This window comes from Lepidochelys olivacea (genome assembly GCF_965140295.1).
Source record: "Lepidochelys olivacea isolate rLepOli2 genome assembly, chromosome: 13".
Classification (NCBI taxonomy): domain Eukaryota; kingdom Metazoa; phylum Chordata; order Testudines; family Cheloniidae; genus Lepidochelys; species Lepidochelys olivacea.
In genome coordinates, this window is record NC_140423.1 from 3,510,084 (window position 1) to 3,535,717 (window position 25,634).

At 50.1% G+C, this 25,634-nt stretch overlaps 1 protein-coding gene across 2 annotated transcripts in view; it reads left to right on the forward strand.

The window, feature by feature from the left end:
* The first annotated feature begins 217 nt into the window (after nucleotides 1-217).
* The window catches only part of SNPH (syntaphilin), a 33,053-nt gene continuing 7,636 nt past the window's right edge, over nucleotides 218-25,634 (forward strand). The window contains exons 1-4 of one of the 2 annotated variants that reach the window (XM_084645155.1): nucleotides 218-373; nucleotides 634-727; nucleotides 22,549-22,639; nucleotides 23,828-24,034. In XM_084645155.1, the coding sequence (XP_084501281.1) occupies nucleotides 22,590-22,639; nucleotides 23,828-24,034 (257 nt within the window). In that variant the 5' untranslated portion in view covers nucleotides 218-373; nucleotides 634-727; nucleotides 22,549-22,589. The remainder of the gene's footprint in view (nucleotides 374-633; nucleotides 728-22,548; nucleotides 22,640-23,827; nucleotides 24,035-25,634) is intronic. The other variant, XM_084645156.1, reaches the window with a different exon arrangement.

A 25,634-nucleotide genomic window follows, 5' to 3' on the forward strand; every position in this document is an offset into this window, starting at 1 on the left:
GGTACCAGGAATGAACGCGGCCCATCATGCCGGAGTGGCGCGGATTTAGTCATTCAAGGAAAGAGCCCCCTAACACGCCTGGCTGGAGCGCTTTGGACCCGCTGGGAGCGGGGGGCGGGGGGAGGTCTGCTGTAAACTTTGCGAAAACCGCCCATTGCGGGGGCAGGAAAAGCCCGCCGGGGCGGGGACGCCCTTGCCGCTGCCCAGTGCCCGCTGTCTCTTTAAGAGGCGAGCGGCAGCTACGCCGCAGCATGTGAGCGAAGGCAAGCGCTGCCTCCCGTCCGTGAGCATCCCTCCCCGCGGCCCCAGCCCCAGCGCCCCGCCGGCCGCGCAGGAGCATCCCGGCGAGGCAGCAGCATGGCCGCGGAAGCAGGTGATGGAGGCAGAGCTCCCGTTCCCCCGGCCGGCACGGGAAATGGACGGTGCTTTGCAGGGGGTTCGGCTGCGGAGCGGATGCGGGGGGGTGGACAGCTCCTGCAGGTCGCCCCGCTGTGAGCTGGGGTCTGTCTGTGCGCCCGGAATAGGTGCAGGAAACTGCCCATCCCTCCCGGCCGGGGCTGAGGGTTGGGAGGGGCAGGGCCTGGGGGGCTGGCTCTGGGGGGTTACCCTTGCCTCTGTGTTCCCTGCTGCTAGGTTGCTGAGCTAGCCGGCTGCCTGCTGCAGTGGTTCTGCGCCCCCCGGGAGGAATTGCCGAGAAGATCCGGCGGGCCCCGCTGAGCAAACTCAGGTGAGCGCGCAAGGCACCGGAGATGCGCACAAAAAGCGCTGCATCACCTTGGGGGAGGCGGGCAGAGTGTCGGCTGCAGGGGAGGAAAGCCAGGGGCTGGGGAAATGCCCCGGAGACTGGAGTGGAGGTACGGGGCGAGGCTGCATTGGCTCTAGCCTCCCCATAAGTGGAACTTAATGATGATGCATGTGACCGGCACAAAACCCTCTGCAAACGCAACGCAGCTCTGGAGCTCAGCAGGCTGGCGCGGAGGCTGGCAGGCTGCTTGTTGTTCTGGATCGCACCCTGGGGCGAAGGAGAGGATATGCCACTTTGGGTCAGGCACACACCCAATCTGCGTCTTCCAGGGGCCATTCCAGATGCCTCTCCGGCAGCACCGCCCCCGGGGCCTTGTTGTGCAGCCGTGGGGTTGTTATTTCATGATTTATGCCGCATCTCAAAGGGGCCGCTCGCAGCACAGGGGGTGATTGAGGCGTGTGCTCCTTGCTTATCTCTTCCCCCTCAAGGTCAGGGAAGGCAGATTCTCCCGTAAGAATCCCCTGCTGTGCATGTCTCATCCCTGTAAAATAGCACTCTGCCCCTGTCTCTAGGTCAGGCATATCTGAAGTAATGACCTTGCTCCTGCAGGTTAAACCATTTTTTCCAACCTTTTTTAGGTCTCTTTGATCTTTAAGCGTCTGCCTCTTGTCCTCAAAAGAAAGCAAGGGCTCTGCCCATGCTTTAGAGGCCAGCATAAGGTCTCCACCACCACAGAAACCCCACTTCAGCCCCAAAGGCCTCCCTATAAAGCTCAAATGGGACTTCAGTGGGCCATAGACCTTGGGCTGGCCCTTTGTGAACAGTGTCTCCTGGCTCAGGGTGGATTGAGGTTAGAGGGGAGCTGGTTATACCAACATTTCGCTTCTTTCTTCCACATTGAGAAGTGAATTTCTCTTCACGCCTCATTCTCCCTCGCCCTATGGAATTGTCTCTTCGACCCCTGGGTGCTCCCCCAAGCAGGCCAACTCGCTTTGCCTTCTGTAATCAGCTGTGCTCTGCAGGGTTGCTGCTTCTCTGACTCACTGGTCTATCTGGGCCTCACCTAGGAACATGGGGCCTAGATCCCAGGGATCCTGCCTTTAATCTGCTCCTGCTCTTATCCCCGCTGGTCCCTAAGTATCTGCCACAGAATTCCACTCCCCCCCCGCCTCTGCCCGTGAATAGGTGACTCTGCGTCAAACAGGGCTTCTTGAAGAGACTGTGTTTTTAACAATGCCACATACTGTGTGAATTGGCCCAGGTGCTGGAACTAAGGGGGCTGCCGCACACCCGGCTTGAAGGGGTTTCCATTATATGCAGGGTTTACAGTTCGGTTCAGTGGCTCTCAGCACCCCCACTATAAACATTGCTCCAGCCCCCCTGCAGATTGGATCAGGCACAATGTAAAGTTGACAGCAAGTGAACCCCCGTGGAACTGGGAAAAGCTGATGAACTGAACCCTTCTGCACAACAGGGACTGTGTCAATTGTGGCCAGCTTTAGAATCTTGCCATATGTTTCTCAAGCTATTCTTGAAGACACATGGGGAAGCTTTCCCATTGTACACGAAGGGAAAGGGTTACCCTCTGATGATCCCTTCCTCCTGGGAATACCAGCGTCCTTTGTCCGCCTTAATATCAGTTTGAAAAACTGATTGGCTACTTAACACAAAAATGTATTCTTGTCTAACAGGTTTCTCTTTTCAATAGGATCTTTGGTGCAAACTCAGCATTTAGCGGTGAGCCAAAAAAAGAAAAGGTTTCCAGTTACATGTGTAATAGCAGCTCTCAGAGAAATCCCTTTCTGTTGCTGCAGTGGCTCCTTAAAGCACAAATCTTGAATGTGCATGTTAGTCTAAAGTACCAGGTTTTCCCTAGCCACTTCTAGATGTCCCCTGGAAACCACCAAAAACCTCAGAGCCCACAGGATCAAATGATCCTAGAGTGGGGCAGATGCTTCATCTGAAGGAGCAGGAAGCAAGGCAAACCTTAGATTTGCCCCATTATAAAATTGTTATACTTTGCCTAGGAAATTTCCTTCAGATTCTGTGTCTTTAAAAACCATCATCCCATCTCTAAGATAAGAAGCTTTTAAAAATGTAAAAGGATAAGCACTGTGTTTGCTGGGGGGAGCCAAAGGCTCCAACAGCCTCCCTGGGCCTCAGTGTCAGAGATGCTGGGAACACAGGATAAGTCTACATTGCAGGGGAGGGCGAGCCTGCCAGCCTGGGTATGCAGACTCACGCTCGCTGGGCTGGAGCTCTGGCAGAGACTCGGGCTAGCCACCCCAGCTCAGACGCAGGGGGTTGAGTGGGCTTGAGAGCCTGAGCTGCAGCCGAGCTATAACGTTAGCAAGCTAGCTTGAGCCCAGTTAGCACGAGTCTAACGAGGCTCACTCCCAGCTGCAGTGTAAACTTACTCACAGAGCCCTCGCTGGCTTTCCATGGCCTTACAAGTGCTTAGCACATCTGAAAATCAGTCCACGACTGCCATTGTGCATGTACAGTCATGCATAAGTAAAGCACAAACATTCCACAGCGAGGGTAAGTAACCACTGGAACAATCTAACACGGGTGGTGGGGGATTCTCCATAAATCAAGATCAGGTATTTTTCTGAAGGATCTGCTCCAGTTCAGGGGTGTGCACAAGTGGGGGCAAGCAGGGCCTTGGACCCCACAATAATCAGTGTGGGGCGGGAACACAAAACTCTTCTGGCCCCAGGGCTGGAGCAGGGGACAGCGAGTTCCTCTGGCCCCAGGGCCTCAGCGGGGGCACAGAATGTGACCCTCCAAAAGCAGTGAAATTTAAATTCTTGCGTATGCCCCTGCTCTAGTTCAAACCGGAATTTATTTCAGGGAAGTCCTGTGGCCTGTGCTATACAGGAGGTCAGACTAGGTGAGCACAGTGCTCCCTTCTGGCTTTATAATCTATTAATCAAATCTATTGAAGATGCCCGTAATTCCCACAAACCAGCTAGCTGTCAAAATTGTTACTTTGTATCTGCAAATGATGTGGGCTCAAATGTAAAGGCTGAGATGAAGCTCTTTTGAAAATTTGGCCCAGAATATCTTTGCTTGTATACTCCCTACTCTGTAGCATTGGTAAATAAGCATTTCCACTCCCAGAATGGGGTGTTTTCCTGCTGACCTTTGTAGGTAAGGCTAGAGCACGGCAGTCAAGGAAGTAAACAGAATGGAGCCGTGATGGCTTGTGTGCTTGGGTTGAAACACAGAAATAAATCGATGTTGGCCCAGTGGAAAACTGCAAGCTCTGCAGGGAAACAAATTTTGGGTGGAAACGTGAATCTGCTTTTGACAGTGTTTGCACACCTGTCTGTGCATTACCCAAGCCTATTCCTTGCCAATGAAGCAAAGCAGGTCTGGTTGCAAGGTCCCCGGATGCACTTCAAATCCATCACTTCACCCCATGTAGCAGTTTGGGGACGGGGTGGATAATGAAGGGGAAAGGATTCTGGGTAATCAGGGCCAATCTTCCGTATTCTGCATGAGATGATTCAAATCCACATATGTTTAAATACGATCAATAAAGCTTTGGATTTCAAAGCTGTAACAAAGCTAGTATTGTCCCCAAGACCCGGGGTTCAAATGGTGAAGCATTTAACAAAGGCAGGAATTTCTCTTTCTTTCCCTCCATTACATATTTATTATTAAGTAACAAATCTGAGACAAACACTGCCCCACTGGATTGTAACAGTAAGATCACAACTTAAGTCCATCCGTATTATGGGGCAGTTGGCTGCTCCATTGCAAACAGGTGGGATTCAGACTGTTGGTGTCCTATAGCCACAAAAATTACAAGGTTCTTCCTACAGTCACCTCCATACTTGGGCACCAGAGAGACCAATGGCTTCAAAACACCCCCCAGGTGTTTTTGCTGCAATTTGCTGATCAGTACTTAGTGCTTGGAGTTACCCTTTGGCAGGAGGAGTGGAACGTAGCACGTGCAAGTTCATTCGGTACAGAGGCCATCAGGTCTCCAGACTGAGCAGCTGCTCCCATGCCATTGACAACAGATCCTTGGAATCCATGTGGTTCCAGTTTATGGGGGGGGGGGGGGGGGCTGGATCCCATTGCTCCAAAAAGCCTGTCTCAATCTGCCACTATGTTCAATGTGACCCTAATATAAACACCTTGTATTCTTTGCCCTCCTTCCTCCCACCCCTGGGAAAAAAATAACTGATTGAAATATTTATAATGATCTTTCTGAACTTAGAACATCTTCCCACATATCAGGTTTATGTTTTGTTTGTGGTTTTTTTTTTAACACGAAACAAAAAAAGGCCTAATATAGAATAGTGCAGTGAGGCCTCTTTAAAGTGCACCTCAGCATTTTGTTAGCCATTTCAAAACTAAGGTTCGGATCTGCCTTCACTGTGTGCCTGTATTTTTAACCCTTTGGAGTTGCTGAATGCTGGGTAAATCCCATTAGCTACTTTGCGGGATGTGGAAGTGACACTGGTACTTGTGAGATCTCCCAATAGTATAGTGAAAAGCAGGGTATAGGAGCTTAAATGTAAATCCTCCATTTCGTGGTAAGTGCTGCTGTTTATTAAATATGTTTATATCAGAAATGCGTTCTTGATGCTACTGGAGTGATGTGTGACAAGAAAACCAAGGCAATTCTGAGTTCAGATAGTCTTTCTGTTCTTCCTTCAGCCCCATTGTGTCGTGGCTTTGCAGTCGCTTTGGGTTTTTATCAGAGTCAGGGCTGTGTGGCTGCACTGGAGTGCCAAGACAGCCTTTCCACAGGATTTCCTGGGGTTTGTCAGTGACCTTTAGGGCCTGTTGTTGTTGTTTTTCCAGAAATGGCCTCCACTTTTGTGGTTGCAGATGAAAGCATTTAGACATTTACCTGATTGTACCCGCAAATCAGATGGTTAGCTGTCTAAATTTGGACATATGTGCCCAGAGTTATTTGCGGACACAGAATTATGCCCACAGGATTGGAGGCTGGGTTGAGGCTCACACCGAAGTGTGAAGTATGTCATATTTTGTTTGCTTTCTAAAAGCAGGGCCCTGGTTCTGAATCAGGATCCTCGCACAGACCCATGCACCCACGCAGAGTGTATCCAACTTTAGTGGGATGCCACAGGTGCAGGGATTCATGTTAGCATATCCTGAGGCAGGATTGGGGATGTGCAGAAGAAGTATATGGGGAAAGAGGGTGCAAATTAACTTTTGGGACAGAAGCCGAACTTACCATCCAGTTCCTGGCATTTTTGTTTTTATTTTTTATTTATTCATTGCCCGTCAGTTAAAATCTTGCTCCAAAATGGCTTTAATTCCCATTAAATTAAGAGTAAAGCCTGCAAAGGGCAGACATTAGATTAGTACAAATAAACTCTTTACCTTTGAGAGGAATGTGCTTTCCTGGGCTAGAGCCTAGTAGATTAGCCCGATTATAACTGAACTGGCCCCCTCTCTACTGACAGATCAAACTCTGTTTAGAATCTAAATTCAGACACAGCCAAGTTTAAACCCTGCTTAAAGATAGTTCTCAAACTCTGTTTAAAGCCCTGTGTGAGTGGGAGCATAGCAGAGTCTGCAACCAGGCTGAGTGAGCACAGTTCTCAGGGGGAAAAGATTGTCCCCATCAGTCAGGAGAACCCTTAGAACACTGTTAGCAACAGCCATTTTGAAACAGAGTTGTAGCTTGCTGAGCTCTGCTCCCAGGGCGATCTCAGTTGGGATGTATGTAAACTGCTATTTAGAACTTTGTTCTGAATCCTCCAAAAGGCGGGATAAAGCCTCAACATAGCCCCCAAACATGAGGTGAGGCCATTCTGTTAGAAACTGGAAAAGGTCAGCATTAGATCAGATTATGTAAAATATAACAAAAGGAGCAATGAAAGGGAAAACAATCCTAAATCCGACAAAATAGCAGCACTGCGTGAGGAACAGAAGGTGGCCATGCAATTTCAGTATCAGAGTTAATGTTCTGAAACAAGTCTCCTCTGTGTGGCCTCTGCACATTCCCACTCTTGGAACAATCTGATGGATCCTGCTCCAATTACCCAGTGAAGTTCCTGGTCCGTCTGCTGTCTCAGTTGGAAGGAACTGAGGGAGTCGGAGTGCCATGCCACCCTTTCGCCGCCTCACCCTCCGAACCTTCAGAGTCACCCGGGGACACGAGCGCTTCAACAGGCACCGCTGCTAGGCCGTTCCACTGGTCCAGTCTCACTGGTGCCACATCCCAGGAGTGTGAACGTGCCAGGGTCCTATCAAAGAATTCTGGTTCATTTTCATATCGTCTTGGGAACTATCCAACCTTTACTTTCTCTGGTCACTTTTCTATACGGTAACCAGGCCCTGTCCTCTCCAAAGGGGCCGCCCAGCTCCTGGCAGAGCCAAGAGGTACAAGATGGTCTCTCGGCATTATTGGTAGGTCGTCAGCTGGCACAAAAGAGCATAGCTCTGTTGCCGTTGTGGAATATATGCCAGTTGACCCCAGCTGAGGATCTGGTCTATATCTCTGCAGAGAAGAGACCCCAAACTGAAGGGTTTAATTCTTTTACTGGGTAGACCCTGTTCTTCCCTTTCAGTAAGCTTCAGATTCCCCTCTCACACAGCTTGGCTCCTTTTTAGGTGGCAGCTTTCTGCCTGCCTGAGCTTCGATGGTGCTGAGGGCCTCAACTTCCTTTGGAGTCGGTGGGAGGTGAGGGCATCCAGCACCTAGCAGGATCGTGTGCCCGTAAGAGTGATGGTGGAGTGTAAGGCCTCAACTAGGCTGCAGCGTTAGACTTCCACTGGCCTTGTTCTGGAGCCAGCACAGTACCTCGGCAGCATCCACTGATTCGCTCAGAATTTCAGTGTGGGAGACACCTGAAAATGTGTGTCTGCTTGGCACAGAAAGGGTGGCTGAGCTGGCGTCCCTCCCTGGGTGGATGGCAAACTTATTCCAATATACATTTTAATGCGGTGCAATACACTGTGTTCCACTGTAATATAAACACTCAAATCTTTATCTCAGCCAGGCAGTAACATACGATCGTATATGATGGTCTTAGCGCTTTGACTCCAGTGAGGACTGCCTTTTGAATCCGTCTACTTGCATATATATTTTGTCCCTATAAAATGCCAGAAATAGCCATAGCTGTGGTATGCCTGCAAAGCACCAGACTGTGATTGCTGGAATCACAAGATAGAGCAAAAGGCTCCTGACTGATCACTTCAAGTGCCGTTTTTTCTTCGCTTCCAATCCTTAATGGGACTGGCCATCCCGTGCTGTTTAAAGCTCCATTGATTGAAGTGGAACAGAGTCATCCACTGAAATGGTGATTCTGCATTCAACGGCAGTCCCGGGTGTCCAGCACCTGGCAGGATTAGGCCCCTGGAGAAGGTAGCAAGGATCTATGTGAGCCAGATATCTTCAGTGGGAGTGAGGAGGGAGGTACTTGAGGCATTTCAAGGGGAAGGAACAGATGAGCGGTTTGAAGGTAAAAGTATCAGCGGGTGAGCACAGGAACATAGGCAGCTCAAAGAAGTGAGTCCAGTACCCAGACTCTGACAGTGGCCACCAGCACTGGATTCATCAGCAGAAAGTGCAGGAAACCCTGGAGAAATTTGCCTTAGGAATAAACTTGCCCAAACTCCCATCAGTCCGAGGCTGGCTTATGCCCCGGACCCTGCGGGTTAATTCCCATTTCTAAACTCTTGTTCCTGTTTAACCTTCATCATGTAAGTCTGGAGGTTCCATTATCTATAGAAATGCCCGGGTCTTTTTTTTTGGCTCTTGCTAAGTTCTGAGGCAATGAGTTCCACAAGCTGATTGTGTTGCATAGAACAGGCATTTCCTTTAATTAATGTTAAATGTGCTCCTTTTCGATTGTATTGAATATTCCCCACTCCTCCTCTTATTGTGTTATGAATAGAAGTGCTGATCTACCTTCTCTAGGCCATTCATTATTGTGCCTTCAATTCCAGCACATTGGAACCAAGGACCCTTTCCACATCATTCAAAGCCCTAGTAAAAACCAATAACATAAAAATAAAGAACCAACTAATTAAACTATGAAGAATTTGGCACTGGGGAGTGATCTGTTCTGACTTATGTCCCTTCTTGTTCATTAGGAAAATGGTTCTAGGGTGAGATCCTCACCCACTCTGGCTCCTTGATGCTCCATAGAAAGGCCCTAAAGCCTCATATGTGGGTGAGGGTGGAAGGCTGCCATCCAACTAACCCCTTGCAAGCCCTGGTGTCGGAGGTGTGCTGCGGGCAGGGCTGCAGCATGCAGCACTGCAGAGTTTCTGAGCATAGCTGCAGTCCATAGCAGAGCTCTGGGAGGCTGCCACAACTAAGGCCCCCAGGACTGTCTACGTTACACCAGGGTCCTGTCCAGCCCCCCAGGCAGTCCCGGTTTAAAAGGATATAACGATGTCTTAAAGCCATCTTAGCCTTCCCTCCCCGTTTGCTGCCATTTCTGTGCTGTACCTCTTAGAAGCACAGCAGAGAATTTCAGCCCGGATCTTTTCCATCTCTGTTCGTATGCACATTCTTCCATGTCATTCTCGTTGCCCATTTCAGAGCCTTCTATATTTCTGTTAGATCCTCTTTGAGATGTGGTGTAGGGAGCAAAGTATTTGAGGTCAGGCAAAGCATTGATTTATAAAATGGCATAATATTGCTCTCCATCTCATCCCCTTTTCCTTCTAACATCTGGTTGTCTTTCATGAGCACTGCCTCACATGGAGCACAGAGATCTCCTCCAAGCTGTCCACAATGATAGCAGTTCTTTTTGTGAATTTATAGCTAATTTAGAACCCAGTAAGAGGCTCAGAGAGGATCTTTTTTGAGACTGGAATGATAGTATCCCTAGCCCTCCCAGAGACAATGTGCTCATTTGCTGTTACATGATGTAATGGAGAATCTGCTCTTCTGGATTTTGGAAGTATACTTCAAAGTATGGAAGTTTGCAGTTTGACTCCCAGCTACAAGTCTTACATTGGTACATAGGGCTGAACCTTAGGGCTTCGCCGGTACACGCGGCTATCGTGCAGCAGACTAGAGAGCTTGCAATGACTGAGCCAGCTGCTCAGTTCTTGCAGTCTAACAGTGACTACAGCAATCAGGTGAAGAATTGAATATCAAAATAAACCTAGGCCAGTGTTCTGACTGTAATATTAATTTTCATGTTTAGTTCAATATCATCTCCATTTTTAAACTGAAACGAAGCTGGCCTAGAATTCCAGTCTGCCATACCAGAGTCCCACACAATCCAGGGGACTTGCTGCATAATTTACATCCAGCTTGTTTGGGAGTCTATGGGGCGAAATGATCTAAGGATGGGGAGGGGTCTGCTAATATGAATTCCATAGAAATTGTGCAAGTCTCTCTCTCTCTGAGTTGGGAAATGGCTGGCCCTCCCACTGCCATCTGGAATGAGATCACCCTGGACTGCGTAGGGAGTCTCAGGAAGTTGCCAACACCTGCCAGCAAACTGGGATTACAAACATAGTCTAAATACTTCTTCATAAAACCCAATGCCTTGCCTGGTGTAGATGGTCTCATCTTGCATGCCTCCCTGCACACGAGATTGGGCACATTCTGGCTCTGCTTTATTCCAGCGGTTCTCAAACTGTGGGTTGGGAGCCCAAAGTGGGTCGCAACCCCATTTTAATGGGGTTGCCAGGACTGGTGTTAGACTTGCTGGGGCCTGGGACTGAAGACCAAGCCCCACCACCCGGGGCCAAAGCCAAAGCCCGAGAGCTTCAGTCCTGGTTGGCAGGTTACATGCCTCCCGCCTAGGGCTGAAGCCCTTGGGCTTTGGCTTTCTCCCCCCGACCTGGGGCAGCTGGGCTTGGGTGAGCTCAGGCTTCAATCCCCCGTCCTGGGGTCGTGTAGTAATTTTTGTTGTCAGAAGGGGGTTGCGGTGCAATGAAGTTTGAGAACCCCTGCCTTACTCTGTACTGTCTGTACTGTGGTGACTGCCGAACATTACTGCAGAATGAAGACCTTTCAGCAGGTGTAGACCGTCACTGATGTGCCCAGGTTAAGGAAGGACTTAAACTGTACTTTGCATTTTAGACTCCTGCCGGTGACCACCATCCTGCTGAATAATGGCATCTCTCGCAGCATTGGCTGTGTGGGGACCCTACTCCAGAGATTACTAAACCAGTTCCAAGCCTAATGAGCAAAGTATGGTCACTGTTTAATACAACTGAGAAGCTCTCTCTTTTTCAGGTCCATTTCAGTTTATTCATGGTGAGATGTTCATGAGTTTCCCAAATGATCTGCTGCATTAAACAACAGCAACTTCTGTCACAAGTGAAAGGAAAAGGAGCCGTCGGATACTCTCTTGGTGACCACCTCACAGTGGGTTGTTAAGTGGCAAATGAGTTGTAGCCACACAATGATTGACCCTATGTGTTTTTGGTCTTGCTTGCATAACAATCACCACCAGCAACTGTCTGCATGGTTTGAACCTGAGGCTTCAGCACCAGCACACAGGCCCTAGCACGTGAGCAAAAGGAGCAACTCCATCAGGTGGCAGCAATGGTAGATTGTTATTCTCATGGACCAGTCCCTCGAAGAGGGTGTGACACACTTAGCTAGTATGTTACACTTAGAACCAACAGCTTCTCTCCGGTTTGATGGTTTTCTGCTGAGTTTGACGGCTGGCAATGGAACCTGATTGTACCGGAGCAAATTCCCAAAAGTACTTCATAGCATCATAGCAGTGTAGGACTGGAAGGGACTCGAGAGAGCATCTAGTCCAGTCCCCTGTGCTCAAGGCAGGACTACGTAATAACTAGACCATTCCTGACAGGTGTTTGTCTAACCTGTTCATAAACCCAACTGTGGTGGTCCTACAGTTTAGTGGGGTGGGGGTATGCAAAATAACTTGGGGGCAGGGCCATCCAATTCCCTCTACATAACCATGATCCCGACAGGAGCCGGCTGCCCCCTGGCTGCCTGTAATCCCCTCAGGTCATGACATCCCTGCCCATCCCCATTTTCATACACTCACACACCAACCTGTCTGAAGCGCTGTTGCTCCCTGCTCTTGGGGCTGGCAGTGCCAGTTTCCACATGTGGGCCAGGTGACTGCAGTTGGGGAACTTTGCATTCTTCTGCACTCCCTGGCATCTCTGCCAAGCAGGACCAAAGGCAGGGACTTGGAGTGAGGCTCTGGCTGGCAATTCAGAACTGTAGGACTGCCCAGATAGCCACTGCAGCCAAGTATCCATGGACTTTGGTGGACTATCCCACTGACTTTCTGAATAGCACCGAGTCTTAGGAATATTTTGGAGGTTGGGGGATATGAACCCACTGGCTCTTCCGCCTGGTGTTGGAACACATCAGCCCAATGGTAGCGCAGGGGATGCTGTTTGTTGTCTATCTGCAGCAGCGTCAGATGCTCTCTGATCCTTTAAACCCCATCCCAGTTGCTGTGAGAACCCTTTCAGCTGGGTTTCAGCAACCTAGAGGCCAACGTGGATTTTTATGTGGTGCTGGTAGCTGCTGCCTTGAGAAGAAGGGACTGGGGGCTGGCAGGGCGCTGGATTTCAATGACAGCTAGGCTGCCAAAGTCCAGGGGCCGTGGCTGAAGGCAGGGTGTCCTTTCTCCAGTAAATGCAACAAACAGGAAGTGGGGGGAGCTGGGGCTTGGCAGTTTGGGCATGAGAGGTGAAATTCATGAAATACCAGTTGTAGGGTAGAAGACGGTTAATCGGGCCCTGTAGCAGAGTCAAAGGATCTATCCCCTCCCCAGACAGCTGTGTTTTAGGGCAAATGGTGACTTGTAGGATAACACCCAGAGCAATGAAGAAAGAAAAAAAATTATCTGACTACTTTCCAGCTCTATTTTAGGATTCTTTGTTACAACATTCCATGAGGCCTCATTCCATCCGGTACTAAACCCCCGTATAGCCCCACTTTGTGATTCTTATGCTAGATGCATCTTTGGAGCGTGTCGGGGTATTCAGGTGCCAGCAGAGTCACTCCATTTTGGAAAACGTGCTTCTGGACACTAGCTTTGCTATCCAGGGTTGCTGATGGTAAGTGGCCTGTGAACAGGGGAGGGTCAGGTTTTCAAAATCTGCATTTTCAGATCCACATTTGGCATGCTGCGCTCGCATGCCCCGTTTCAGAAGTTGTGCTCACAGATTAGGTGTTCTTATGCATGTTAAAAGCTTTTCAAACTCTTTGCTGTAATCCCTCCTTCCCTACTGACTGAACAGGCTGAAGACGAATGACATGAAGATATGAGGATCAGTTCACTTACGAACTGATCGAATTCTCTCAAGTCTGCCATGTTTCTTCTGTTAGGCTATGTCTATACTGCAAAGCTAGGGAACCCTCTGGAGTGGCGCCTTCATGATGGTGTATATAGGTCCCTGCTGACCCATCACCTGCTCAGTTCCTTCTTGCTGCCAGTGATGGTCGTTGGAGCAAATGATCTCTTGCTTTAGCAAGTGCTTCCTAGTGGTTTTCCCTGTATATAGTTGTTATTCTTCATCTTAGTTAGTTTGTTAGTACATTTTAGTTTGGGGCTCCCCCCCAATATTTTTCCCCGTCACCGGGGCATGCCGTGGCCCCAGGCGTTCAAGCCGTGCGATAGGTGTGGTAAGCTTTTGCCCAGAGGGGATCCGCACACCGCTTGTCTGAAGTGCTTGGAAGAGGGTCACTTGCAAGACAAGTGTACCATCTGCAGAGGCTTCAAGCCCAGAACTAAGCAGGAGAGAGACTATCGTATGAAGCTCCTCTGGATGGAGCCTGCTCTCCAGCTCAAGAGCCAGCACCGGCAGCCTCAGTGCACAGCACACCGGCCTCGGCCCTGAGTAAGGACTCACGTAAGGAGCATCGGCACCATTCCCGTGTGGAAGGCCGGCTCATCGGTGTGACACCGATCACAATCCCCGGTGCCACATAAAAAGAAGAAGGTGGAACAGGGCCGCTCCCCCACCAAGAAGAGCGGACAGGACTCTGGCATGGTGCATCCCATGTTGGGACACCAGAAGGCTGGTCCGTCAGTCCTGGCACAGTCAACTCTGGCCTCGAAGGGGGAGTCCATCGAGTCTGGTGTTGGTGGACTCTCCGGTCTGGGAAGTGTTGGAGGAGGACTGGACCTACTGGAATGGACATGAGCAACACATCTCGAAGAACAACAGTTACAAAAGGTCTTTTCTGCAGGTGTGAGACTCTTTTCTTGGCATAGCTGTGTCTTCACTGAGGGTTTGTTGGCACTGTTGTGTTGGACGGGGGAGTGTTTGGGGGTTTTTTTGTTCACATCCCTGACCAAGATAGCTATGCCGATTCTAGGTGTAGACCAAGCCTTAGATTCCACTGCTTGAGTACTGCAAAGCATTCCTCCTCATCCTTGGTCCCCAAACTGCTGCCAAAACTAAATGGGAGGAGGAAACTATTTCACCTGCTTTTGATCTTATTCAGGACATCACAGAATCCAGCTTGCAAGCAAGAGCCAATCGACCTGATGGGAAAGTGTGATCTTTAACAAATGGAAATGGAACAGTCACCTCAAGATGAATGGATGAAGTTCACATCTCATTTGGTGCTGTGGCATCCTCACCGCAGGTTCAGCAAGACAGTGCTGCATGAATGTATGAACGACACCTGTACTCTGCATGCAGGAGGACTAGAAATGCCATTGTGTAATTATGTCAGCAGGTGGATCTGATGGCTGTTGGTCTGTATCGCTCTGTCCTGACCAGCAAGGCTGATCGCTCCCTTTGTTGCAATAAATGAGCCATAACCTCGCCCTCTAATTAAGAGGAGAGCCAAGAGATTGCAATGTAAGCTCCGGGGTGTACGCTTGGCCTGGTCTACACTTAAATATTAGATTGGCCTTGTTACGCCATTCAGGGCTGTGAAAAATGTTCACGCCCTGAGTGCGATGGTTAGGTCAACCTAACCCACTGTGTAGACACAAGAAGGTCAATGGAAGAATTCTTAGGTTGACCTAGCTACCACCTCTCAGAAAGGTGGGTTAACTACATTGATGGAAGAACCCCTTCTGTCGATGTAGGAAGCGTCTACACTACGGCTTTACGGTGGCACAGATGCAGCAGCTGTGGTGTAGACATACCCTTAAACAGAAACCAGCTTGTTATACATACTTCATTTTTTATGCATTCATTTCCATTGTCTGGATACAAAGGTTGCAATCCTGTTTCCATCTAAGTCAATTGCAAAACTCTGACGGATTTCCATGGAGCCAGGATTTCATTCAAACTGTTGACATGAGCTTTTCTGTTACATATGTAATCTCTGAAATGTTCCTCCCCATTCCCTTGGTCACTTTCTCAGCTGTGATTCCGTGGAACCCATCCCGTGCTGGTTTGGTGGGGCTCTTCATGCCTGCTAATTTGTTGGTCTCTCCTGGTGTTTTTTTGGATAATTGACACAATCGTGGTTTGCTTCAGTGTTTTGTCCTTCCTCCTGGCTAAGACAGATCTGTTACTGATACCTGCCTTACCCGGCACTCTTCATCACTGAATTGTTCACTTAATTGTTAGCAATGTCCCTCTCTCTTTTCTAGGTGATGTAAATAACCCCTGACCCCACTGTTGTTTGATGCAGTGACTTCTTAGTTAGATTAAATGTCTTTTTCACCTTCCCTTTTTATGCTTCCTCACGTCTCTGCTTTGGCCTTCCCATTTTGCGCTGAAATCCTGCCCATCCTCTCCTGCCCCAGATGCTTTTAGATCTCCCAGAAGCACCTCTCTCTCTCTCCTGCCTTTGATTACTCTTCTGCATTTTCTTGGCCATCCCCAGTGGCAGCTGGTGTATTTTATTGCTGGAAAGCATACAGAGCATGTGGGCATTCAGTCATTTATCTTTGAGCACTTTCCATTTCCTCTCTGTGTACTTTTCCTAATGACTAATAGATAAACAGCCGCAGTAGAGCGTGTTGCCCGCAATGCTTGGGCTCATCGCCACAGCTATAATAAGATAGATTTCGTTAAAGCTGCCATCAGAAATGCCAGGCGTTTCCAGTGAGTATGAGCTCCAAGTGGAGTTGAATGCCTGGGGATGAAGAGGGCAGGGTAGAGATTCTTCCATGGAGGTGTACAGGCTTCTCCTAATGTAGCACCCCAGTGGCTAATAAAGGTAACAGTGCGAAACCCTGGAGTCCACCAAAGCTTCCATGCTTCCACCGATTCTCCACAGAATAAGTATTGTGCCTCCAGTGAAGAACTGCCTGCCCTTTATACTCTTATTAGCTTTGTACTGGGTGGGGTCTACTCTCTCTTCTTGACAAAATGCTCTGAGGCAGGGTACGTAGAACTGAACTCTGCTGCTGGTATCCTCCTTACCTTTCGGATTTGACTAGCTAATCTTGCGTTTGCTGATGCTGTTGTGGAAGGACGATCTCCTTACTGTAAACAAGGACCCAGATTTCCATAGTGGCAATAATGGCGCGTGCAAATTGATACTTTAGTGCATTTTCACGCACAGTTACCACAACTATATATCCGATGGAAATCTAGGCTATAGTCTCTACTTTGTTTTTTAGCCTATCTTGACAAACTGGAGAAATGGTCTGAAGTAAACAGGATGAAATTCAATAAGGACAAATGCAAAGGACTCCACTTAGGAAGGAACAATCAGTTGCACACACACAAAGTGGGAAATGACTGCCTAGGAAGGAGTGCTGCGGAAAGGAATCTGGGGGTCATAGTGGACACAAGCTAAATATGAGTCAACAGTGTAACACTGTTGCAAAAAAACCGAACATCATTCTGGAATGTATTAGCAGGAGTATTCAGAGGGGTAGCCATGTTAGTCTGTATCAGCAAAAAGAACAGGAGTACTTGTGGCACCTTAGAGACTAACAAATTTATTTGAGCATAAGCTTTCACGGGCTAAAACCCACTTCATCGGATGCATGCAGTGGAAAATACAGTAGGAAGATATATATATACACAGAGACCATGAAAAACTGGGTGTTGCCCTACCCACTATAAGGAGAGTGATGAGCTCAGGTGAGCTATTACCAGCAGGAGAAAAAAACCTTTTGTAGTGATAATCAGGATGGTGCATTTCCAACAGTTGACAAGAAGGTGTGAGTAACAGTGTGTGTGGGGGGGGAATTAGCATGCGGAAATAGTTTTACTTTGTGTAATGACCCATCCATTCCCAGTCTTTATTCAAACCTAATTGTAAGCAAGACAGGAGAAGTAATTCTTCTACTCTACTCCATGCTGATTACACCTCAACTGGAGTATTGTGTCGAGTTCTGGGTGCCACATTTCAGGAAAGATTTGGAGAAAGTCCAGAGAAGAGCAACAAAAATGATTCAAGGTCTAGAAAACATGACCTATGAGGGAAAATTGAAAAAACTGGGTTTGTTTAGTCTGGAGAAGAGAAGACTGAGAGGGGACGTGATAACAGTTTTCAAGTATGTAAAAGGTTGTTACAAGGAAGAGGGAGAAAAATTGTTTTTCTTAAGCTCTGAGGATAAGATAAGAAGCAATAGGCTTAAATTGCAGCAAGGGAAGTTTAGGCTGGACATCAGGAGAAACTTCCTAACTGTCAGGGTGGTTAAGCACTGGAATAAATTGCCTAAGGAGGTTTGGAATCTCCATCACTGGGGATTTTTAAGAGCAGGTTAGACAAACACCTGTCAGGGATGGTCTAGATAATACTTAGTCCTGCCGTGGGGGCAGGGGACTGGACTAGATGACCTCTCGAGGTCCCTTCCTCTTCTGTGATTCTATGACCTTCCCTGGCTGCCCTTCTGCACACTGAAGCTTGAGATAGCCAAGTTGACTTCTTGAGAGCAAAGATAGTGACGATTTATTACTGGTGATTAAAATCAAATATACTTGTTAAAACAGCTGTGAGAAAAGCCTGCCAAAGCAGACCTGGATGTCTGTGTAAGACAAAGAAAGAATGTGTGGTTTCTGAGCACGTTTGCATTTCACGGCATAGTTGGCCAAGGGATTGGCGGTTCAGGTGAGACACAATTTTAGCAAAGAATGTTTGAAGCTGGATGGAATTTAGTAGAATTCTTGGTGAATGTAAGACAGCACTTTCCAGCTGGAGGGGTTGCCTTTCTGTAGAAGCAAAACCCTTGGCTGCAGTTCTGGGCCCTGGTGCCATGAAGAGGCAGGGGCGGAGTGGTTGGCCTGAAATCCGGCTTTTGTCTTTCCTTTTTCTTTTCTTTTTTTAAATTAAAGTTTTACCAGACTAAAATTGTAATATATATAAACATCAAAAAGCCATGTTCGTTTGCCTCCCAATGCTCTGCTCTGGCCCTTGCAACTCCAACATGGCAGCCTTGAGCTAATGCTGCTGAACCAGACAGGGAAATGGAGCGGTTCGTTCCATTGTCTAGACTGAGCAAACTATACAAGGTAACAAACGAGAAATGCTGAGTTTGACTTATTTAAAAAATAAAACAATCCAGGTGCGATATTCTGAGGTATTATTAGTAATACCAGTATGGGGACGTTTAAGTGCAGCGGGTGTGTACAAAGATGGAGTATCCATCTAACCATGGAGTGGGCATGGGGGGTGTCTCCGAAACAGAAGCTGATGTGATACTTCAAGGTAGAGCCCTGCATGATCTTGCTACTTAGCACTTGGTCACTGACCAGCCCAAGCATTGCATTAAGCCTGGTGCTGACAGCCACCAGAAGCAAGGGGCTAATGAGGGGGGTTTCAGAAGCACCCAGAGCAGGTTGGGGCCTACATCCCATTGGTGACTTTGGAAATCTCCCCCAAAGACAAACTCTTTAGTCACTCACTAAATAGAGTGTCTCCATGTGGACAAACGCGTGGACAAACGTAAGAGCAGGAGGTCGAGGCAATACCTTGCAACTACCAGCTGCAAGGAGACATTTGCCCCATTCTACTGCAGAGAGGGTGCTAAGTTATTTATATTGCACTAGTGCCTCGCCCCCGCTGTGAATAGTGTGCTCGCCGCTGTCCGGAAACACAGTAAGACAGTCCCTGTTCCAAGGAGCTTATGGCCTAACTAGACAAGCAGAGAGGAAGCATTATTCTCCCCATTTTCCATATGGGGACTTGAGGCAGAGAGAGGTCAAGCAAATTGCCATGGGGCATTCAGAGAATCTGTGGCAGAGCCAGGATTCTCCATTCACTGCCTTAGGCACAAGACCGTCCTTCCTAGGGAGTTCTGTGGCTCACCCTGGAATTCAGCCAGGAGCCAGCTGGCCTGGAGCTACTTGTCTAGCACATGCAGCTCTCCGCAGGCACCAGCTGGTCTTAAAACGGTTGGCGAAAGAAGCGATTTCTCGCCGCGCGGCTGCCATTCACATTCTCCCTCTCTGTACCCCGGGGCTGCGCTCGGAGCAGGTTATTGCAGTGTTATCCCCCAGCTCTCCTGGAGCCCGACCCAGAGCCGGTGAAGTGTGGCCCACCTCCTGCAGCCTGAAATCCTCTGCCATGTTCCTGGGGCTGCTGCCTCCTGCACTCCCTGGCAGCACTGGAGCGACTGCTTTTCGCCCAAGCTGCCGTCAGTGCACTTGGCACTCACTGAGCCTCTGCAGCGGCAGCGGTGGGGTTGGGGGTGCATTTGCAAAGCCCCTGCAGCGGCCTGGCTCAGGGAGGCAGACACTGGCTCCTCCGCTCCTGAGTGTGGAGCTTTGATCCAGCGTGGCTCATCTGCCTCCTGCCTTCACACCCGGCTGCCGCCACCCCGAGCTTCCGCTCTCGAGGTGGAGCACAAGGACCCGAAGGAGACGTCAAATGTCTCGCAAGGCTTTTGTTCGTTCTGTACTGCCCCAAGAGCACGCTCGATGCTGTGCCGCCCGAGCTGAGGACGCGGTACCTGGCCCAAGTCGCTGATCAGCGAGCTCGGTCAGTGCATTCATCTGGGTCTATCCATTGCCAGGGCTTTTGATTCTTTAACCGTTTCAGCGCTGTTTGTTTGGGAGCCCTCTGCGCAGAGGCTGCGGGTTGCGGGGGGCAGGGAGGCAGTGGGGAATGGCACTGAGTCAGAGGCACGAGGCACAATTTGCCATATTTGATGTGCCCAGAAAAAAGGGGTTGGGGAGAAGAGAGAAGGAGGGAAGAGAGCTACAGCGAATGTTGGAGAGCCCTTCAACAGCCATTGGCTCCATCCCTGGTCATCCCCTCTCCCTTCCTTTCCTGCCGCCCCCCAAGGAGAATGAGTTAAGGGATGCTGGCAGAGTTTTCCATGCAGGGGCGAAACTGGTCAAGTCCTATTTAAAGCACCGAGGACGGCAACATAAAACTGCCACTCGTATCTGCTGCCCTTCACGTGTGGGGCAGAGGAGGCCTGGGTGGGGGCCAAAAGGAGGAGACGCACCTCCCTCCCCAGAAAGCACATTGACAAGGGCACAGAGCAGCCATATTTTCCATAGGTTTATGGTGTGCTGGAGAGTGTGAGAATACATGAGGGCATATAAAAGAGACACTGTATTCATAGATATAAGGCCAAAAGAGATGGCTCTGATCATCTAGTCCAGTGGTTCTCAACCAGGGTACACGTACCCCTGGGGCACGCAGAGCTCCTCCAGGGGTACATCAGCTCATCTAGAGATTTGCCTACTTCTGCAACAGGCCACAGAAAAGGCAGTAGTGAAGTCAGTACACACTACAATTTGATACAGACAATGACTTGTTTCTACTGCTCTACAAACTGAAATGTAAGTACAATCTGTATATTCCAACGGATTGATTTTATAATTATCTGGTAAAAGTGAGAAAGTCAGCACTTTTTCAGTACTAGTGGCTCTGACGCGTGTATTTTTATGTCTGGTTGAGTAAGCGAGTAGTTTTAAGTGAGGTGAAACTTGGGGGTACGTAAGACAAATCAGACCCCTGAAAGGGATACAGTTGTCTGGAAAGGTTGAGAGCCACTGATCTAGTCTGACCTCCTGTATAACACAGGCCGTAGAACTTCCCTGAATTAATCCCTATTTGAAATAGAGGAAAAACATCTGGTCTTGAGTTGAAAATTTCCAGGGATGGAGAATCCGCCGCAGCATTACAGCTGTGCCTGCTATAATCCAGAGCAGTGGTCACCAACCGGTCGATTGTGATCGACTGGTCGATTCGAGAGGATCTCCCAGTCGATCACGATCTCCAGTGGTGCAGCTGGGCTGCCACTAAGGCAGGCTCCCTGCCTACCCCAGCCCCACGCCGCTCTCAGAAGCAGCCAGCACAGCCCTGTGGCCCGGGGGGCGGGGGGGGGGAAAGCAGAGGTCTCCCTCTGCGCACTGCTCCTGCCTGCAAGCACTGCCTCCGCAGCTCCCATTGACCAGGAGAGCTGCAGGGGCGGGGCTTGCAGAGCGGGGCAGCGCGCAGAGCCACGTGCCCCCTGCATGCCCCAGGGGCCAAAGGGGCACGTTGCTCCCTTCTGGTAGCAAGTTGGTTCCTGGGTAGGCAGGGAGCCCAATGGGAAGCTGCACCCCAACCCCCATCCCTGATTCCCCTCCCAGAGCCAGCACCCCATACCCCTCCTGCACCCCGAACCCCCTCCTGTACCCCAAGCCCCACCCTGAGCCCCCTCCTACACCCTCACACTGTGCCCCAGCCCAGAACCCACTCCTTCACCCAAACACCCTTCCACAGCTTCCACCCCTCACCCCCTCCTGCACCCCAATCCCCTGCTCCAGGCTCAGCCCAGAGCCCCTTCCCACACTGCGAACCCCTCGGCCCCTGCCCAGAGCCCACACCCCCTCCTGAAACCCAACCCCCTACCCCAGCCCGGTGAAAGTGACTGAGGGTGGGGAAGAGCGAGTGACGGAGAGAAGGGGGGATGGAGTGAGCAGGGTGGGGCTTAGGGAAAGGGGCGGGTCCTCGCGGAAGGGGCAGAGTAGATCCTGGGTGGCCCTAAGATTCAAAAAGTGATCTTGGGCATAAAAAGGTTGGAGACCCCTGGTCTAGAAAATATCATCAAAGGAGAATTTAGGTGCTGACCCCATATTTTCTAGATTTCTCTTCCCACGCAGTTTCTTATTCCCACCCAGGGGCCTGATCCAAAGGAAAGATTCCAATTGGCTTCGATGGGCTCTAGATCAGGCCCATTATTTGCATTAAAAACAGGATTTTTGATTTTTCACGAGATTCTCTGCTCACGCTGCATTGCCTGGAATCCTCTATTTCCACATCTGGTTTCTTTGTGCTATGGATGATTTTGATTTAACTGAGGAATAAACAGTAAGAGAACATAACCTCTCTTGAGAAATGCACGTGACCAGGCCCTCTGGTACGGACGGAAGAGAGAGGTCTGGCTGAAGCCCAGAGCTGGGAGTTACTTCTACTCCCAATTGTGCGACTGACTCACTCTGCAACCTTAGGCAAGTTGCTTCACTTCTCTGGGCCTCAGTTTCTCATCTGTAACACAGGAGTAAAATGTGTGCAGGGGAACGGAGGTTAATATGTGTAAAGTGTTTTGAGTTCCTTGCATGGAAGGCGCAGAGCAGAGTATACAGTATTAGCTGGCTGGGGATAGAACTGAAGGAGGATGAATAATTCAGAGCACAGGAATGGTTAGTTTAAAAAAAAACCATGCTGAACCAAATCTTCATGTGGTGTAACTCAGCAGAGCTCTGCTCAGATGGGACTTGGCCTTTCCCCAGCTATTGGAGAGGCTAAGCATCCCACAGTGCTTCCATTATTTGTCTGTGTTACTGTAGCACCCGACAGGCTCCAGTCAGGGATCAGGCCCCAGAGCAGTAGGTACAGGACACACACAATGAAAAGGCTGGCCCTTGCCCCAGACAGATTACTAACCACACTCCAGCCCTCCAGTCGGGGTGCCTCTCAAGGGACGTCGTCCACACTTCCAGCTCTCACTCTCTTTCCTCCTATCTTTCTCTTTATTTAGCTGGCGTGCCGATTATCCTCACTGCCGGGACCTGCAGCGCTATGGCTATGTCCCTGCCGGGAAGCAGACGGTCCTCCACTGGCTCTCGAAGGTGAGTACGTCCAACCCATTATTGTAGACGACAATGGAATCCGTGCAGTGCCTTTGCCAATAAAAAATACAAACTAGAGGCCATTTTCCCCCTCCTCCCAAATGCATTAGTGCAGCCAGAGTGCAGGAGTAGATCCAAGAGCTTTCATTTAAGAAGGGCAGCTAGCAAGGTCCTTTTCTGGACCTGGACCGGCAGCATTGTGTACAGACCAGATTCCAGGGTCGGGCATTTGTTCTGGCAGCTGCTGAAATACCTTGTGGTATGTCTTAACAACTCTTCTGCACAGCACTTGCACAAGGGCCCACGTTCCTGCATGCACGCTTGCCTTTGTCTCTGCACTGCAGTGCGTGAAGTCGGGATTATCTCTTCAGTTCTGTTGGGCCAAAGGCAGGTGTTGATGGAGTGTCCTTGTCCTCAGCCACTGGTGTGGAGGGTGTGGGGCTTTAAGGGGTTTGCTCTTTGAAGAAATGTTCCCTAGGCTGCCGTACTCTGGGTACAATCAGAGAACAGGGAAGAAATGCTTGTTCACACCAGAGTTTGTTCATTGTTCACATCCTTCCTGGACAGGGGTTATTTCACTATTGATTGTGTCAATGCCTTGCTAGCCGTACCTCCAGAGTGCGACATGATGCTGTTGAAGAAGAGGAGCCCAGAGGTGGCCCATCAGACAGATGTTTTGGGAGCAGGAGGGTTGACTTCGCTCTAAATAAAACCCAATGAGATTCCAGCAGGCTCAGGAGAGTGTTGGGCTTGTGGTGTGATGGGAAAAGGCTCTCTCGTTATAACAGAACGGGGGTGGGAGAGGAGAGTGCAGAGTGGCTCCAAACCAAAACGGCACCCGAGGCAAAATTCACCATGGCTGTCATTGGGCGCAAGACCCTTGCTGTAAGATGGGGTGGATTGGGGCCCTTTAGCCCAGCCCCTGTCTGCAGTGCCCTCTGTAGGGCTGCTCAAGAGAGGTAGGAGCTCTTGGTTGCGATGGGCATTAGACATGGGAGATGGGGCGCAGCCTCCCTGGGCCTGGCCCAGGGAACGAGGGCAGCGCCCGGTGTGCAGCGCCCCTCGGCCCTCCCTTTGCTATTGTCGCAGTAACCGTTGTGAGACAGCCTTGCTCTGTTCCATCTTGATCCCCGCTGTTTGTTTTGTCCTTTTGTCTTGTGTGTCCTTGTGTCTGTGGTGGTTTGGAAGCCGGGGGTTTTATGGACGGAGTGGCTTGGCCTCGTTCTTTAAGTCTTCAGCGCCCCCTGCCACTCCGACTGAGAAACAGCCTCTTCTTCCTGCCTCCAGGCGCCCCTCTCCCCCCGTGAGCATGCAGGACACCTACGGCACCTCTTCGCTCAGCAGCAGCAGCAACTCGGGCTCCTGCAAGGGCAGCGACAGCAGCCCCACCCCAAGGTAACCCGTCCATAGCGCCACGGGGAGGCCGCCTAGCCTCGCCCACCTGCTCCAATGACACATGGAACAGGGACCCGGGCCCTTCAGCGGCTCAGTGAGATTTCCCCATGGGGGTCTTGCGTGTGGAAGCCTCTAAAGCGGACTGCTACGCAGAGTCTGAAAGCCCTTGCCCGGACACTGGCTCTGCTGGCAAAGAGCAGCGTTAGAGTCTGAGCCAAGGGCTTGAAACCCCTCAAATCCCTTCGTCCCCGCAGGACGCTTGCGGGAATTGTGCACGTGCAGTAAGGCAAGGCGTGGCGCGATGAGGGTTTCGAACAGCCGATCTGCCGGTAGGTCGTGTCAGAGGAAGGTTTTGCCCTGGTGTCCTTGTCCAAAAAATTCCCCCTCTCTGCTCCATTTTCTTTCCCTTCCATCACCTTGATTTCCAAGCACTCTTTTCCCTTTGTCGCCTTCCCCGCCACCACAGGCGGTGTTGCATAGAGCGCTGTGCGCCACTTGTCTGCTCCCCTCCCCCACGCCCTGGTGACATAGCGTGAGATCCTTCAGGAGGAACGGCACCATGCAAACAAGAGGTTGTTGTTATTGTCCCTTTGTGATGCCCGGGGGATGTTGGACTGGACAGCAGGAGACCGGTGGACTTGTTGGAAGAGGAGAATTTTGACTCTACCCTGGGATAAAGGACAGTTGAGCATGGAGCATGTGAAATGGCCCCAAATATTAAACACAGCTCCCACTGCATTTCTTTCCCTCTTGGGAGTAGAATTCCCCCTGGGGATGCCGTGAAATGCTGCGATATCTGCTGCAGACAGCTAAGTTGGTCCCAGGGCTGTAATGGATCGTTTCTATCCCTCTTCTCCACTCCCAAACCTAGTCGCTGGTTCCTCAACGAATGGCCCAAGCTCATCATGGAGAAATCGACCAACTTCTCGCTATGAGTAAACATATGGCCCCCTCCGAGTTTGCTGAGAAGGACTTAGCGGCTCAGAAACCCCACTCTCTCTGCATTACAGCTGCTGTGAGCCTCTCTGCTCCCTGCCTGGCACCAATTCTTTGCTCACATGTCGCCTGTGTGTGCTGCAGCTAACGGACCAGCTCTCCAGTGCTGTAGCAAGAGTACAGTGCACAGCTGGCTTGGTTTGTCGCGTGCTTCTTCGCCCTTCGCGTGCTGCACATCAGATCTGGGTCTTGCTGTGTCACTTGTGTCTTGTCGTGCTTGACTCAGCCAATACAACAGGAAGTGTCAGGACTGGGTAAACGTCGGCGCTGTGGCCAGGGAATACATGGAGTGGGGTTTAACAGCTGAGAAGATAGTTCTACTTTTCCCGTCCCCCCATTGCCACGCTTTGCTCCCCAGTTAATGAGTGTAGTTCCACTGACGTCAGGGCAGCTGTGCTGATTAGCCCCAGCGGAGAATATGACTCATTGTCTGCTGTGTTTTGTGTGTTTGGGGTTGGGGGCTGTATCGAAGCCCATTCCAGATGGGCCCCCAAATCTCCTTGGTTCTCCAGAGGCACACACAGCCCAAGGGTGCCCTGTTAGGATAGATATTCTGCTTTGAATTTCTGAATGAATTCACTGTTTGGGACAGCGATGGACTAAT